The sequence below is a fragment of the Haliotis asinina genome, chromosome 7 (assembly GCF_037392515.1).
Source record: "Haliotis asinina isolate JCU_RB_2024 chromosome 7, JCU_Hal_asi_v2, whole genome shotgun sequence".
Classification (NCBI taxonomy): domain Eukaryota; kingdom Metazoa; phylum Mollusca; class Gastropoda; order Lepetellida; family Haliotidae; genus Haliotis; species Haliotis asinina.
Window position 1 is genome coordinate 41293122 of NC_090286.1, and position 16185 is coordinate 41309306.

Sequence of the window (16185 nt, forward strand, 5' to 3'; positions counted from 1 at the left end):
TGCTCATGTCACTGGATTGTCTGGTCCAGACTCGATTATTTACAGACAGCTGCCAGGCTGGAATATTGCTGCGTGCGGCGAAAAACTAAACTCACTCACTCACTCACTCACTCTTCTACGGACATTTTAACGGAAAATCTATCGATCGGTTATGTTGAACCGTTTCTATAATTGCAGGAGAGGGAGATAATGAAAGAAATTATGGACAACGGACCAGTCCAAGGTATCGTATGCAGTAGTTGTATGTCGGTATCTATAGACACCAGCACAGCCATTCATATTAATTCTTGTTTTTAGGTCCGTTGATAAATTTGTGTGAAGTAATGTTTGTTCATGCTCAGTTCACAGTCAGTAGCTGCCATTATAAAAAAGCCCGGACTTACACATTTTCGCTAAAAAGGACAAGCCCTCAATACTATCTATATATGAGCCTTTACGACCAATCAGGCTTACACGAAACAATGGATAGCTACACGCCTGGCGTTCGATTTCTTATTGCTTGAAAACATCACCTCCTTCTAAGTCAGTATTTGAATTAAATAACTTAATGTCCACATTTCTCTGATGGAAGTATGTTTTTTTTTTGTTTTTTTTTTTGAAACAACGTATTCACGTAACTTCTGCAAGCAAGACAGGCACTGTCGTAAAAATACACGAAAGTAAACGATTCGTCGCTTTAAGGCAGTGAAGCGTATGTATACTTATTGCCTGTTTGAAAACAGATGTATGGAAATTTTCTTTCCCAGCCACATTCACCGTGAAAGAGGACTTTTACATGTACAGAGGAGGCATATACCGCTACAGTGACACCACCCGTGGTGAGACCAGCGAATACAGACAAACAGGATACCACTCAGTGAGGATTCTTGGGTAGGTCATGCACGGGTGCTTCAGGCAGTTTAGACTTTCCCAGCCCATTTAGGTCTGTACCCATCGGTTTCCTAATCTAATGGCCACACATGCTGACCCTTATTATGTCACACCCACATCTAACCGAACAGTATTATGGAATGTGATCTCCATAAACACATACAAATAGTTAGATTTTATAACGCTTCTTGTGGTTTAACACACTGGTTGGCCGGAAAACCTCGCCCCCACCTGTCAGCTACCTCGGATCTGGAAATCCCAATTACGGATTTTCAGTTGTCAAACTACACAGTCGGTTTCAATAGTGAGTCAGTCTGGTTTTACGCCGCTTTTAGTAATATTCCAAGAATGCCACGGTGTATGGCTTCACATTGTACCCATATAGGGAATCGAACCAGGTCTTCAGCGTGACAAGCAAACGTTTTAACCATGCGGCTACCCACTGCCCCGGTATCAGTGAGTGAATTAGTGTAGTTTTACGCCGCACTCGGCAATATTCCAGCTATATGGCGGCGGCCCTGTATCAGTAGAGATCAGTAGGAATCAGAAGTGCTTTGAGTAGCTGGGGCCACAATACTAATTCTCACGGAATTCACCGAAGTGATAAACCTATTGTGTTTCTGGATTCACTTCAACATCTAGCTAACAACCATGATATAACTGCAGTGAAGTCAGATAAGCTGCTAGTGTGTTTTGAGTTTTTAAATTTGCATTTAAAATACTTTATATATGTTCCACTATTCCGATGTCAAAGAAAAAAATATAAAAAGCCGCCAGTAGCTGTCGGCTTTCATGGAATAACGTTTGAACTAGTTGTGGTGATAGGTGGATGGGTAGCATGCTGGTTTATGCGTCAGTCGGTTTCGCATCCCTACATGTGAAAAAGTGTGAGGTTGAAACGACGAAGCTTCTGTCTCTAGACAGCTAGAACTATGTGCCTTCACTACTTTCACCAAATGTCATTTAGTACAGGGAAAAACCCTGCCACTTCTTGTTAGTAAACATGGCAGTTAACAGCTTCAATAAGCATTTTTGCATCTTTATCATGGACTTGAACGGAGCTAGTCACCCTTGCAGTATCAGTGCAAGCACACACTGTATAAAATCCCGTAAATACATACACCTGTGGCTGTAAGTTTCGGATTCTTTAAGCTGTCAGTGTCTCAGTTTGACTAATGGTTTGATAACGTTTCAAACTGTGTGGTCAGATCCAGTTTTCAGGTGTAAAGTTTCCTTTGCCCAGCATTGTGTGTGTTTCTTCTTGTGGTACCATGGTTACTAAATCATGTTTGACAACCGATACTAAATCATGTTGGAGCGAGATGCAATAGATGGTTTCAGTGGTAGCAAAGCCCTATACCATTTCTTTCTTCTTCCAGATGGGGCGTCGAGCGTACATTTGAAGGAGACATTGTCAAGTACTGGGTAAGCCGATATTTTGACAGTGCTGTAATTGATTTCAAGAAAGATATGAAACGTTCGTAAAATATGTAAATCTCTCGTTCTATCTACAGTCTGTTTTCCATCCGTATTCTCAAGACTATCAAAATTGGAATATGCGGGTCACAAGCTCTCAATCTACATGAACGAGTTTATCAAACCCCGAAGACTTGCTCCATTACCAGTGGACCTGAAACAATCCGGGTTAGAACTGGTCTTCATCAAGAGGTGACCTGCAGATATATTTGATCACTGGATTTTCTGGTCCGACCCCCATTACATAGTTTTGATACAGTCCAAGAAACAAACAACAAAACTATAAAGCATAAAATAATATCCACTTCATTCTATACAACCAATAACAACGTCATCATTACCCTCGTTATTCTGCAGCTGTGCGCCAACTCATGGGGCACCGACTGGGGCGAGAACGGCTATTTCCGAATCGTGCGGGGTGAGAACGAATGTGAGATTGAGTCTTACATCGTAGGGGCTTTCGGGAAGGACAACCGGCGGCGCAGACTCATCAATCAGAGGAGACTGAATCGCATCCGGGACGGCCGGAAGTTCCGGAGCCTGAATCTCAGACGTCTGCGCAGGCGCAGGAAAAACAGGAACAAAAACAAGAACAACAGACGCCGATTTAAGAAATCACATAAATCTGTAAAGAAATTATAGATATATGGATTAGGATTTATGAAATAATACTGCTGTACATGCATTTAAACGATGTAGCTATGTGTGCATTTGTAAGAGCAGTGTTCAATTGTTTAATGTGTAACCTCGCATAACAGTACTTATCCCATCTGCAGTGAGATATCCACCACAAAGCAACATTCGCGTATGAACAATATGTTATGTTGGTTTTTATATATGAGTGTAGGTTCCATTTTCTTTTAGTCTCGTGATTTTGTCTTAACAGTGTTAAAGTATCCATCTATAGGAATCTTAAAAGCAGTGGTTAAACCCAAAATCGGTACTCAGTGAATTGTGACACGGGTAAATGACAATTTCGATAAATAGTCAAGCGATTATATTTATATACACAGTTAACAGTTTTCAATTACAATAGAATTATAAAGGACCAACGAAGTCTCAGAAGCTTTAAAAACAGATTCTGTGAATGTATTCACAAATGTTAGAAACTTTGTCATTGTCAAATGTCTTGATATTCAAACCTCACTGTTTGTACATGAATGAAGAATCAAGTCGAAATATACCCTCGCTCTCTAGTTGCTCTTAGGTATTCGGCCTTCTAGGAACATACATGTACTCTAGATTTTCGAAGCTCACTTAGCGCCAAGATTGTCCTAACCTAATGTTAAAGTATGGCACTTACGACTACCCTAGCGCTAAGAGAGCTTGGAAAATATAGGTCCTGATCAACCTTACAGATCACAAGCGATCAAAACACATTGTGAACGAATTGTGTATGAATGAAACGACACAATATCATGATCCAGTTGTGTGCAATCATGTACAGTCCATCCTTTCCCCGATCCTTCCTCCCACCTTCAGGACTTTCCTGTATGAAGACGTACCTTTGTTATATTGGTTTTGTTGTTTTCTGTTGAAAACACCTAGTTTACTTGTAGTTGACATTAGTGTTTTTTATTATGTGTACCGATTAGTTTGTACATACATTTCCACCCATATATCTCTTTCGTGTACTATACTGAATTAAACCACTTCCACCGATGCTTGTTTCATGTTTCGTTGTGCAATGCTGCAGTTCAGTAACTGCATCCACCATGCCCCGCACCATGACTTGTACAGCTGTTTTGAATAAACACTTGTATGGAATACATAACAAGCAAGTGCATGTAGCTGTCTTAATCAGCATTTGAATGTTTCTATAAAACGCTACATTGTGCATTCTTTTGTAAACAGAAACGAGTTACGTCCCTTTTTGCCAATGCATTCAGATGAAAGCAACTTTCGATTTGTTTTGTTATATGAGCAGGATACCAGCGAATAGGTCATATCAGATACTCGTAGGTACTTATGTCAGGTAGGCAAGTCACTGATTTCTGAGAGGATTACATTAGCGTGCAACAAGGAAAATACTTGTCCGCGAGTAATAAGATTTTGTTGTTAATCAAGCACGCGTCACCACTGGCCTGCTGTCCTGACATCGTCGTTTCCTGTGACACCCGCGAAGATCCGGGTTAGAAACCCATGCTAGTCACAAGAGAATCGGGTGGTCAGACTTCTTGACTTGATGACATGCCATCGTATTCCATTTCCGTTGATCGACGCTTATGCTGATGATCACTGGATTGTCTAGTCCAGGCTCGATTATTCACAGGTCGCCGCCATATAGCTGGAATCTTGCTGAGTATGGCATTGAATGACAAGTGAAAGAAAAAGTCGTTTCCCACGATAATTCACGTTCAGCATCGGCTGTGAAAGCAAAGCAATCAAACTGATCGAAGCGCATGTAAAATGTGCACCATTCGCCTCTGATACTTTGTACAGTGTGTTTAGTTGGGAATACACGGACGGGTGTATTTTCAGTGTATGGTGTACAAAACAGGTCAGCCAAGCGGAACTTTGATCACGCGTGAGGGAGGACTGGGCAACACTTAGTTAACAGTTAAATATAGTTCAGTTAATACTGCAAATACTCCGAATGCTCAAATCTATCCACAAGACAGCCTTTACTGCGACTCCACTCTCTAGTGACGACTCTTTTTGTCTATACATTATATACCATTTATTTGTGTACGTAACTCTGCCTAAGGTACGAGGCGTGGACTTGGAGTGCGTATCAGTATTGTGCATCAGCAGTTTTAGGAGCAGTGTGGATCACCGCTGTTGACCTTGCTGATCAATAGTATTGATCATCTGTGTGAATCAGTAATGTGAATCAGTAGTATTGAGCGTGCCGATTGATAGTGTGGACATACTGACTAATAATGTGGATCAGTAATGTGAATCAGCACCTGGGGAAGCACTGATATGATTTTACACAGGTACTATTGGCCCCAGGGCTACTTATACAAATAAATAGTCTATCTGTCAGTCTGTCTGTCTGTCTTCCCAACAATGTAGGTCCACAAATACATTGCATAGATATCTCGTCGATTAACAAGCCAACTCACATTTAAATTGGTTAAAATAATGTTGCGTGTATTTTAGAGTTTGTCTTGTGTCCTATTTCTTACAAATGAACTCGTCGGAATAAAAATATTCGGAATGTAAAATTATAATGATATCTGTAAACAACTTTTAAATCTATAGATTTCAGTGTTTTTGGATATACACCACTTTCAACAGTTCCGGATGTATCTTGTCAGCGAGGGAGGAAAGTCACACGTGGTACAGATCTGGGACAGTTACCATAAAGGTGAAAACAATGTGCATGCTGATATTGCTCACATATCAACAGTCACAGTTTCAACATCGACGCATGAGTGACCGAAAATGATGTCCCGTTCATACCCATATCTGACTTGTTCATGTATTCCTTCGATGACGAAGACCCGGGTTCGATTCCCCACATGCGCACAATTTGTGATGCTCATTTCTACTGTCCCCCTTCGTGATATTGCTGGAATATTACTAAACACGGCGTAAAACTCACTCACTCACTCACTCACTCACACCTTTATTATGTGGGGCGATGGGGTAGCCTGATGGTTAAAGCGTTCGCTTGTCACCCTGGTTCGAGTCCCCACATGGGTACAATATGAGGATCCCGTTTCTGGTGTCTCCCGCTGTGATACTGGTGGGATATTGCTAAAAGTGGCGCAAAACTAAACTCACTCACTCACTCATTCACTCCCTCATATGTCTAAATACATGCAGTCTTATGGTCGGGATCGTTCCACGGATTCTGTATTTAGCATAGATTCGTATACTGTGGTAGAATTCTTCCTCGGGAATTCAACAGTCTTTGATTGCACGGTGCAATCAGTTTAGTATGACATTTTGACAGTTGTAAGCCTAATTCCAGTTAGTTAAAAACGAGATGGTCCATATAGAATTGTGTGGTCGCTAGTAAGCGGGTAAGTTAGTGGTCAAAGTGTCCGATCGTCACGCCAAAGACCCGGGTTCGATTCCCCACATGAGTATAATCTGTGAAGCCCATTTCTAGTGTCCCCCGCCGTGACATTGCTGTAATATTGCTAAAGGTGGTATAAAACTATAGTCACTCACTCACTTAAACAATATATATATAACATTATAGATATTTGGGTAGGTTTGGTGTTTCTGAATGACAATATCACTATGTTTCTTGCACAGGGGAAATATACCCCTACCGTTGCCATTAATGGGGGAATGGTTTAGATACCGCCCATAGTTAGACAATGGTCTGGCACCGCAACACAATGGTGCCGGTTTAAGAGTATACTTAAAGGTTTAATAAACAAGGGTTTGATTGAAGCGATAGGGCTGCTGCATATGGCTCTTAGAACTGGAATTTTAGAGAAAGAAACATGTTTCATGATATTGGCTTGTGAAACTGCAGCCACACCTGTTAAGATTGAAAAAAAATGCTGTGTTTTCACGTGCAGAAAGTGGTGTATAGACAAAATATACAGACATAGGGGACTGAAGGTTGTTTGGAGTCGGCGGAAGTATATATATCGGGGTATATATATCGTAGTACAAATGTCTGAAAAGCTATGCAGTTTTGGACTATACAAGAGCATTTCGTTGAATGAAACGGGTCTGGATTTGTGAATGAAGTGTTTGAAATGAACATGGTACTATGTTAATTTTGATATTCAATAACTACCGTAAATTAGTAGAGAAAGGTAATTCCAAGAAATAGATTATCCGTGGGCACCTGTCTGTGGACAACAAATTGACATAACACAGGGTCTCTGAGGTGTGAATCCGATGGCATTTTATGGAAGCATTGTCCTCGTGTCATGGAGTTCGAGTGACATTCTTGAATCGGAAATGTGCTATAACATCTAGGTCAGGCTCTGAGAATCGCACCTCTGTCATGACATACGCCCTCAACCGTTCCAGCGTGTTTCCTTCCATACGTTCAAGAGTGTGTTTGATGTTAAGAGATCATGAACGAATGATATTGTTATCTAAAGGTCACTGTTATAGAATTTCAGTGACTAATATTTTTGCTCTGAAAACAATCTCATATTCTGTCTCTTCCTAACTGTCAGCTCAAACTGAATCACGAATTGAGCATAAAGTAACACGAAATGTTTCTTTTTCCGCCCCCGTTTCTCAACGAACATCGTAACCCCTTCCCTCGGGCTAGTCAACGTTCCAACCTCCTGCCCTTCGCTAATTGGCGAGACTTCCTTGCCCCGCGGGATTTCACGAGAAGTGCAACAAACATGGCGGCTCTGTTTGCCAACTGAAACAACACTTGACGATACATCTCTATTTTCTCATCGACTCCTTACACTGGCGCCATGCTATTGTTTCCAAGGTTGGAGTGTAAATTGAGTCATCAGTGAGAACACTTGATGATGATGTGGAGTTCTCGTGTTACTAGGCACGGTCAGTATGTCTGCCGTTGCCAGGAGTGGTCAGTGACAGGCATCTGATGGTCAGGGATGGGAAACTCGTCAGATCCTTAGTTACCAGTGTTGAATAAACTAGACACTTGGGCAAGAGGAAGGTACTTTGAATTGTTATAGTAAAACGATACCATCACTGAGATGCCATGTTTACTGCTTATAAACATAAACCACTCTGCAGAATCGATGTCAGTTAATCGCTTTCGGTCATCTGCGTCGCTTACAAAAATGTGGTAACTTCGTTTCTTACTTGAACGTAATTAATCCAGATATCGTAATTTCCTTTTAACAGTTCTGACTGACTCAGAAAAAGAGATGAAACCAAGAAAATAGTAAACATAGTACGAACACTGATCTATGATATCTGTAAAGTTAAAAAATGTAAAACAATATATTCTTGAGATTTTATCTATGCAAAAACATTTCAGGTGACACGACAAACTACTTGTGAAAGCAAAGTTGGTTTGTCCACCTATCTGGGGAATAATGATATGTATACAGGTCCATTAATGTTATAAACTGTCGCGCAAGAGGATGTATATAATCACACTTGAACCCAACAATACAAATTATGCCAAAACGTTACAAAACGTAAAACACACTCCGAAACATTAGGTCCAAAACACAACTATGTTCTCTGTATCATAAACAAGACATATGGAGTAAGGTCCGAGTAATTCACGTTCGTCTCACGAAGAAATATGTTTAAACCAAGTCCGAGTAACTCTCCATTCCTGAAAATAATGGAGTCGAGGCACAACAATGGAGTGTTAACAAGGTTCTAACACTACTTTAATTATATTCAAAGTGTTGGGAATATTCCAGTTATCAAACATAAATGTCAAAATGACAAAATGAAATCTCAAACTCTTACACATCGATGCACTCTTGAAAAGTAAAGGAAAGGGCAGACATTGGAATTACATCACAAATGTCATTTAACACTGAATATTCTTTTCTTATTTGTTTCAAGTCACCATTACACCTGAGTGTATGGTGTAAAGGGTATTTCTAATGCCAAGAAAATGGAATACATAGCTGACTAGGGCCTGGATTTTCAAAGCTGTCTTCGCGCTAAGACAGTCGTAAATTAATGTTAAATAAATGTATAGCACTTTCGACTATCTCAGCGCTAAGAGAACTTCGGAAATCTAAGCCCCGGGCTCCTAAGGTTAACCTTAACTCCGATTCCTTAACATTGACTTACGATCACCTTGGTGCTTTGTGAAAGGAGATCACGTACGATCACAAAAAAGTGATGCAACACATGTGGTGATGTCAGATCAAGGATAACGTATGGTTGTCAGTCTGGCCATCCTTTCACGAAGCAAACCTTTACTAATGTTAACCTCAACTCCCATTCTGTAGCATTGCACTAAGGTACCTTAAAGACTTACGATCACCTTTGCTTTGCGAAAGGATGCCTTGGTATCTAAACCAACAACCAGTTGCAGTGGAGTCCGGCATGATCATAGGACATTACTTTATATATTAAAAGAATCATCAGACGGAACAAAGTCATGGCTTCTGTCGGCACTAGCCTATCATTTCTGGCGACAGGGGTTGACTTGGTTGGAGATCCTGATCGTCACATCGAATACCCTGTGTGAATCCCCACGCAGAAAAAATTGTGTGATTTCAGTGTCTCTAGCTGTGATGTTGGCCTTTAAATTTAAGTTAACCTTAAGGCAGACCTTAACACAATCACTTACTCTGTCCAGAATCTTAATTATCAAAAGTTTAAAATACAATTTGACTGCACTAAGACAGGTAATGTATAAAACGGTACTACGAGGTTTCACTGCCTAATTAGTTATCTTTTCAAACCACTATTGAAGGTTCAACCAGCGCCTCCATTGCAGCTGATTTAAAAGCTTCTTTTATTTCGTAAGTGCGACATTTGAATTCTTATACCGTTGTCAAGAAATTGCCTGACCAAAAGACCATTTATTTTATTCCTTCCTTCATCACATTCTGGGGGCGGGTGGGGTGGGATAGCATAATGATTAAAGCGTTCACTCGTCACGCCGAAGGTCCAGGCTCTAATCCCCACATGGGTACAAGGGTATCATGTGTGAACCCCATTTTTAGTGCCCTGACATTGCTGTAATAGTTTTAAAAGCGGAGTAAAACCCCGCCCAGCGAGTTTCTAGGACTTGAGTCCTGCCCCGCAACGAAGCACATGTGATACATGTGGTCTCTCCTCAGGCAAATGAATTTGTTCAAAATTGCCTCTGTTCATCCAGTAAAAAATGGGTACCCGGCGGGATAAGTCATGTGACTGTCCGAGTTATAATATGCCTGGTTTGACTGTTAGCGTTATGAGCATTCACCTCGTGAATGGATTTTGGCACAATATCAATACACACAATATTACTGTTGACTCACACACTCATCACATTCTACCTCGTCTTGGTTGAACGGAACGGCAATACAATACACGGTAACAAGTTGTGACAAGGAGTCAGCGATATACCACACTATGTAAGGAGTAAAACAATTTTTTCCCTCTAAAAACACTACGCCAGCTTCACCGAAAAACACTGTCAGTCAACACGGCCAGTGATTGACCTCAAACGTCTGTGAAATTGCTAAGGTGCCAGACACATGATGGCGAACATGTATTTCTCCTGAGACAGCCGCCATCTTGATTTGTGTCCCGGTTGGCGACACAGAGGAAAACGATCACCTGACAAACAGCTTGCGTTACATGTTGAAATGTCACACTGTTGTAACATTTCTTTCGTACTTTTCCCTCAGAATTTCTACATCACGACTTCCGGCAAATGACGCCATGGTGTCGCGCTACTTCCGGTTCTGTGACACTTGCTGTGTTAGACGGGCGGCCGACAGGTATCGCCAGGGAATACCCGCATTGATCTTTGAACAGTCTAGCCCTTTTTACCACACTCAACTCCCTGGGCAATGCGAGCCTGGAACAAATGTAGGCGACTGACTTTGACATTGTTCAGTGCTTAAATCATCTAAAGGAACTCTCTCTCTGTGGGTGGGATATTCAATGAATACTACGCGTTCTTGATATCATTGTGTGGAAGGGATTATAATGGCACCGATGATGAAATGGCACCAATGTCGAGTGAAATAAAAAAATATATAAAAACATACATTGCACCCAGCAAAGGTTTACGACAACAAGACATCAAGATAAAACAGTTTCGCATGTTTTTCACATGCAATGAATGTGTTTTTTTTCATATTCAAAAACTCTAGTGCAGAGTGCAGACATTAAATGACTTCTATTTCAAGTGTAAAGTTTGAATATTTAGGAAACACATACCGTGAAAGTATGTAAATGTCAAATGAAAGATTTAAAGATTGAAATTACAATAAAATCCATTCCCGTCAGTCGCCCTTCAAGACACGCGTGGGCTTCTGAAGACATTATGATATAAGCCCCATTTTTATGGGTGACACGGATGTAGTAATTCTGATTAATAACAAAATAATAAAATCTCGGCTCACAAATGGCGTCCCCTCCATGGCACCATCACTCCCTGTCGTGTCCTATACTTCTCATCAAAAGTTTAGACACACTGGTATAAATACAGTAACAGTTCTAAACTAAATTTTGCAACATATTCCATAATGGTTTGAGGTACTGTTTACAAATGAACTGATGTTTTGTAAAACAAATTCGTCATGAGTTCAATAAATGATAAAAATCAGTTAAAAACTGGCGAATTCTTCACAAAAAAATATCAAAACGCAGTTGTTCAGGTGCACGATATTTACATTGCTTTTCAGCAGTTTGATGTATGACATATCTATTTCTCATTGAAATACGGTACCGATGTTAGAGAATGATAATTCATGGACATAACATTCCAATCTCCGGGTACGTTTTCAGCAGTTTGATGTGCATGTATGACATATCTACTTCTCATTGAAATACGGTACAGATGTTTGAGAATGATAATTCATAGACATAACATTCCAATCTCCGGGTACATGTGAAGAGAACAAAACAGATTTTTTTATCAGAGGAATACACCTCCATGATGATAACTCATTTGATCAAGTGTCCATATAGATCTGTACTAGCCTGGATTGATATAAACGAGCTACTGGACGAGGCACAAGCTGGTCTTAGGTAATAGTATGCAGGCTTAAATGGCGATGTTATTGCGCTTTCATCGACGTTAATAAAGCCTTTGATTAAGTTGACCGTAAGAAATTTTTATTCATGTTACGTACCAAATCATGCCGCAGCAAAATGTATCATAATTTAAGAGACAGGTTGCAGCATCTGTTATGTTAGAACTATAATTCTTCCAATACTGAAACGGTTAATACGACCACTGGTGTGAGGCAAGGCTGTGTCCTAAGCCCCTTCTTGTGCGTTCTTTCTATTAATGAACTTGCAGACACTATGTACGAATCATGTAATAATGGAATATTTGTTACTCCCAAAATCAAGGATTTACTGTTACTGGTTTGTTTGCACACGATATCGTTACGATTGTGCTTTATGGTTAACAGTTTGCAGAAGTAGTTGAATATTCTTTAAATATTTTGTGACGCATGATGATAAGAGTTGAATATTGAAAATCTAGTATAGTTAGAAACGGGGGATTTTGAATATTAAAATATGAATGTTGTTTCTTATTATAAATATTGGGGTCTTTCATGTTCCAAATCAATTAAATTGGTCCATGGTGTGTACAACCTTCGCAGCACAAATCAAGAAAAAAATTTCCATTTTCAAACTTTTCAAAGTCAATAAGTTTATTTAATATGATTGTGCTTAATTCATTTTGTTTGTATGCTTGTTTCGTTATATGTATCAGAAATTTGGGGAGCAAAATATTTCGAAGCTATCACAAATGTCTATGTGTCATATTTTAGAAGATTTCTTACTGCTGGTAAATCTGCTTACATACTTGGCGAAACAGATCCCTATAACATGCACATAGAGAGTCAAGTGACAGTTGTTAGATACTGAAATAAATGTATATCACAGATGTTTGTACAGCAATCATTCTTGAAAAATGATTGGTGCATTTCGTGAAAATTGCATGTATACGATTTTCATTTTCGAACAAAATAAAAAATAGCAACGAAACAAAAACCGGCTAGAAACAAACACTAATAAACGTGTGATGGAAGATGATTGTCAAATTTTATGATTTACAGTGATTTATCGACCTTCTTGAAAACCGTCAAAATCAAGAATGACACCCATACACGTGTGTGGGACTACTATGTTGTACACGTACATCCCATGCGTTGTGTTTAGGGATAGTGATAAAGGGAGATGGTGATGCGTTTATAAGATATCTGTCTTTGAAAAGTTTGGAAACGCCTATACGTCCTATCCAAAATGAAAGCTCAAGGTTTTCTTACTTTCTTTGAAGAGTATCTATGGAAGCCCGTTTGAGTAAGTGATGAGAACAAGTTTTGTACTTGATGTCCTTATCTAATCTTATGTAATGGTTTGATAACATCCTCTTCAAGCACAAGACTCAGAGGACATTCCATTACACTGAAAACCTTTCTTACTGGGATACAATCATGCTGAAAAATAACATTTAATGGTCCATCCACGTACAGCCGCTTGCAAAAATAATTCCCGACGAAGTCCCCGAACCGCACGACGGGCACCTGTTTAGCTGTTGTTGTCATAAACAGTTACTCTCCCGATCTTGTTACTAATCATTTTTCCAATCGCACAGTCGTGGGGTCAAAACTTGAGATACTTTATGATTTCGGCACATTGTCGAACTTGAAAAACTCCTTGTGTTTAGTGATCCCTTGAGTTTTAGAGAAAAGCTCAATGTGATTTACGCGCCATGTTGATTCCCAGGTCTCGCATGATCGCGCCATAAAATGCGAGAACGTGACATGATGATGTTACCTTTTTTCTTGGGTCCCCGCTGGGTGCTTTTTACCGAAGAACGTCGCGACGAAATCGTTGTTCTAAGTGTAAAAACAAACAACAATGGCATGACACATTGTTGTCAAAAACAGAAAAAATAAGTCGTTAAGATAAGAGTGTTACAGATAGTTTGACATGAATATTACAGCAGAAAATGAACTGACGAAAAAGAAGTCATTGCCTTTGATAATATTAAACAAAGTTAGTTCCAATTCTCAGTGCATCGTCTCTGCTATTCTCTGCTCTGCTAGGCTAGGCTGAAAAAGAAAAACACAATAAAAAAGCCATAACGAATTAAGACAAAATAATAAAATAATATTTCGAATATATATATGTTGTGAAAGTTTGACGTACTGATTTGAATATAAAGGTAAATATCTACTCCCATCCTCCCAACCCATCATAATTTAATTTCAGATTGTCATTTTGATACAATGCAGTATCTGATATTTAACATTATGATAAAAAATAACATTGTCTAGTAATTTAAACATATCCTCATATTGAATATGATGTCTAGGTATGGAACCTATGTTAAGGTGAGTTTTCTTGTGCAACCAACAATTATTTCCAATTTTGTCTGACATTCAACGTCATGTTAAGCATTCAGTAGATCGCCAATGCCTTGCTTCTGTAGGCCAGCTGTACTGACGTAATGGTCACCCGTCGTACTATTTGCATGTAATAAATCACTACACGTCACTGATTACTTTTGCGCATGTGTAACCGCCATTACCAATAAATGCTGCTTTCCAAATGACTTATTTTGTTTGTTGTCACGGTCGTTGCTACTGTCAACGCATGTGGTATGGATGTTTCCTATAACCAATTATCACTAATTAGTACACCATTCTCACCTAATGCAGTGTTTGACACAGCGCTTAACAGACATCCCGGTTCATTTGAAAATATTAGAAGGTCCAGATGATGGTATGAACATTTCACTAAATGGTGGTTTATTTGATTGCGGGTTAAGTTTCTTCATTCCCACATAGAAATACGGTAGAAAGGGCAAGAGTTCTGACGCTGCTCTGTTTTCAGATTCATCATGAATCCGTGATAAGATTCTCATCCCCAGGAGGGTGTTTTTTTTCACGCGGTACCTTTTCACGAAATGACGTCGGGTGAAGTTAGAATTGGTAAGCATAATGAGGAATACGATAAAGGAAAATGACTGCCCCAATTTAATGAAATAGTTAAAGCTAGTGGCATGCGTATGTATGTATGTATGTATGTGTGTGTGTGTGTGTGTGTGTGTGTGTGTGTGTGTGTGTGTGTGTGTGTGTGTATGTATGCATAATATTATGCATTGAACATGATGTCCGTAGTGTGTAAAATATAGTTTGAATGAGCTATTGTCATATTGTTACATACACAACTTACTAACACATCGTTGAGGTTGGATTAGCCATAAAATTGACTTTCTCATTTTGTTTAAATTATCTGATCGTAACAGAAGTATCGAAGAAGCTGGTCCTCTACAGTATTGCTTAGTCTCTGAATATGTATATGATGGTATAATTGTGATAGTAACAAACTAACCCATACCAGAACCTTAGGAAATCTAGACTTGCTTCATTTAAGGCTTTATCAGTCCAGAGAGGACAAGACAGTAGGGAAAATAATGTGGTTCAGGGACTGTGAGACAGACTAATGGTGCTCCAGCAGGTTATCGTGAAAAACGGTTACATAACCAGCACACTGTGCATGCGGAGGCGCTATGGGTTTACATGTCGCTCTGTTGATACATATGTAAAATCGTGGCGGTGTGACAGGGTATTACGTGGTCATGATCTCATGATAGCAATAAACCCTGTCGCCCTCATAGTTTACCGTGGCAGTAGCAGGGCAATAATAACCTATAGATGTTAACGGTATCAGCACCGTCGTGTCACGTGCTGTTCATTAAACATTCTTCATTATCAAAGATTGTTTGATTCAATGTCTAGATCTGCATCGATGAAACTGCAGCAATCGTCCAACAGCAAGGCATCACTGATAACGGGGGATTAACGTATAATCTCTTAAATCAAAACGTTTTGCAAAACAATGAGTCTTTAAGTTATCTCATACTCATATTGAGAACTGTTGAAATCTAGCTTTACCATTTGGTATAGACTTACGATGGTTGCAATAGACTTTTCTAGGTCTGCATGATCTGCAACATCGAAAGCAGCAACAACAAAGCGACAGCTGACTACCAACATACTGCAATAAAACGCTTTACCCAAAGTGAAGTGATTTTAGGTATATTTAACTTTATTTGACTAAATTACGATATTTTTATAATCTTTTGAAACGGAAGTTAAAGGTGACAAGACGATTAAATGGCAGTGTTAAATGGTATAATAATTGCTAACTATCCTAAAGCATTATATTTACGAAGACCGTATCATGTTGATCTTTTTCTGCTGAGGCTGTTGAAGGTATTAGGCAATTAACGACTGCCTGAAATAAAGATGTCTTTAACTATAAAGTGGT

At 39.5% G+C, this 16185-nt stretch overlaps 1 protein-coding gene across 1 annotated transcript in view; it reads left to right on the forward strand.

Moving 5' to 3' along the window:
- LOC137290752 (uncharacterized peptidase C1-like protein F26E4.3) overlaps positions 1-4008 on the forward strand; it is a 43934-nt gene extending 39926 nt beyond the window's left edge. Inside the window, exons 7-10 of the mRNA XM_067821868.1 lie at positions 178-223; positions 747-870; positions 2250-2295; positions 2704-4008. Coding sequence (XP_067677969.1) covers positions 178-223; positions 747-870; positions 2250-2295; positions 2704-2988 — 501 coding nt within the window. The 3' untranslated portion in view covers positions 2989-4008. The remainder of the gene's footprint in view (positions 1-177; positions 224-746; positions 871-2249; positions 2296-2703) is intronic.
- The last annotated feature ends 12177 nt before the right edge of the window (positions 4009-16185 follow it).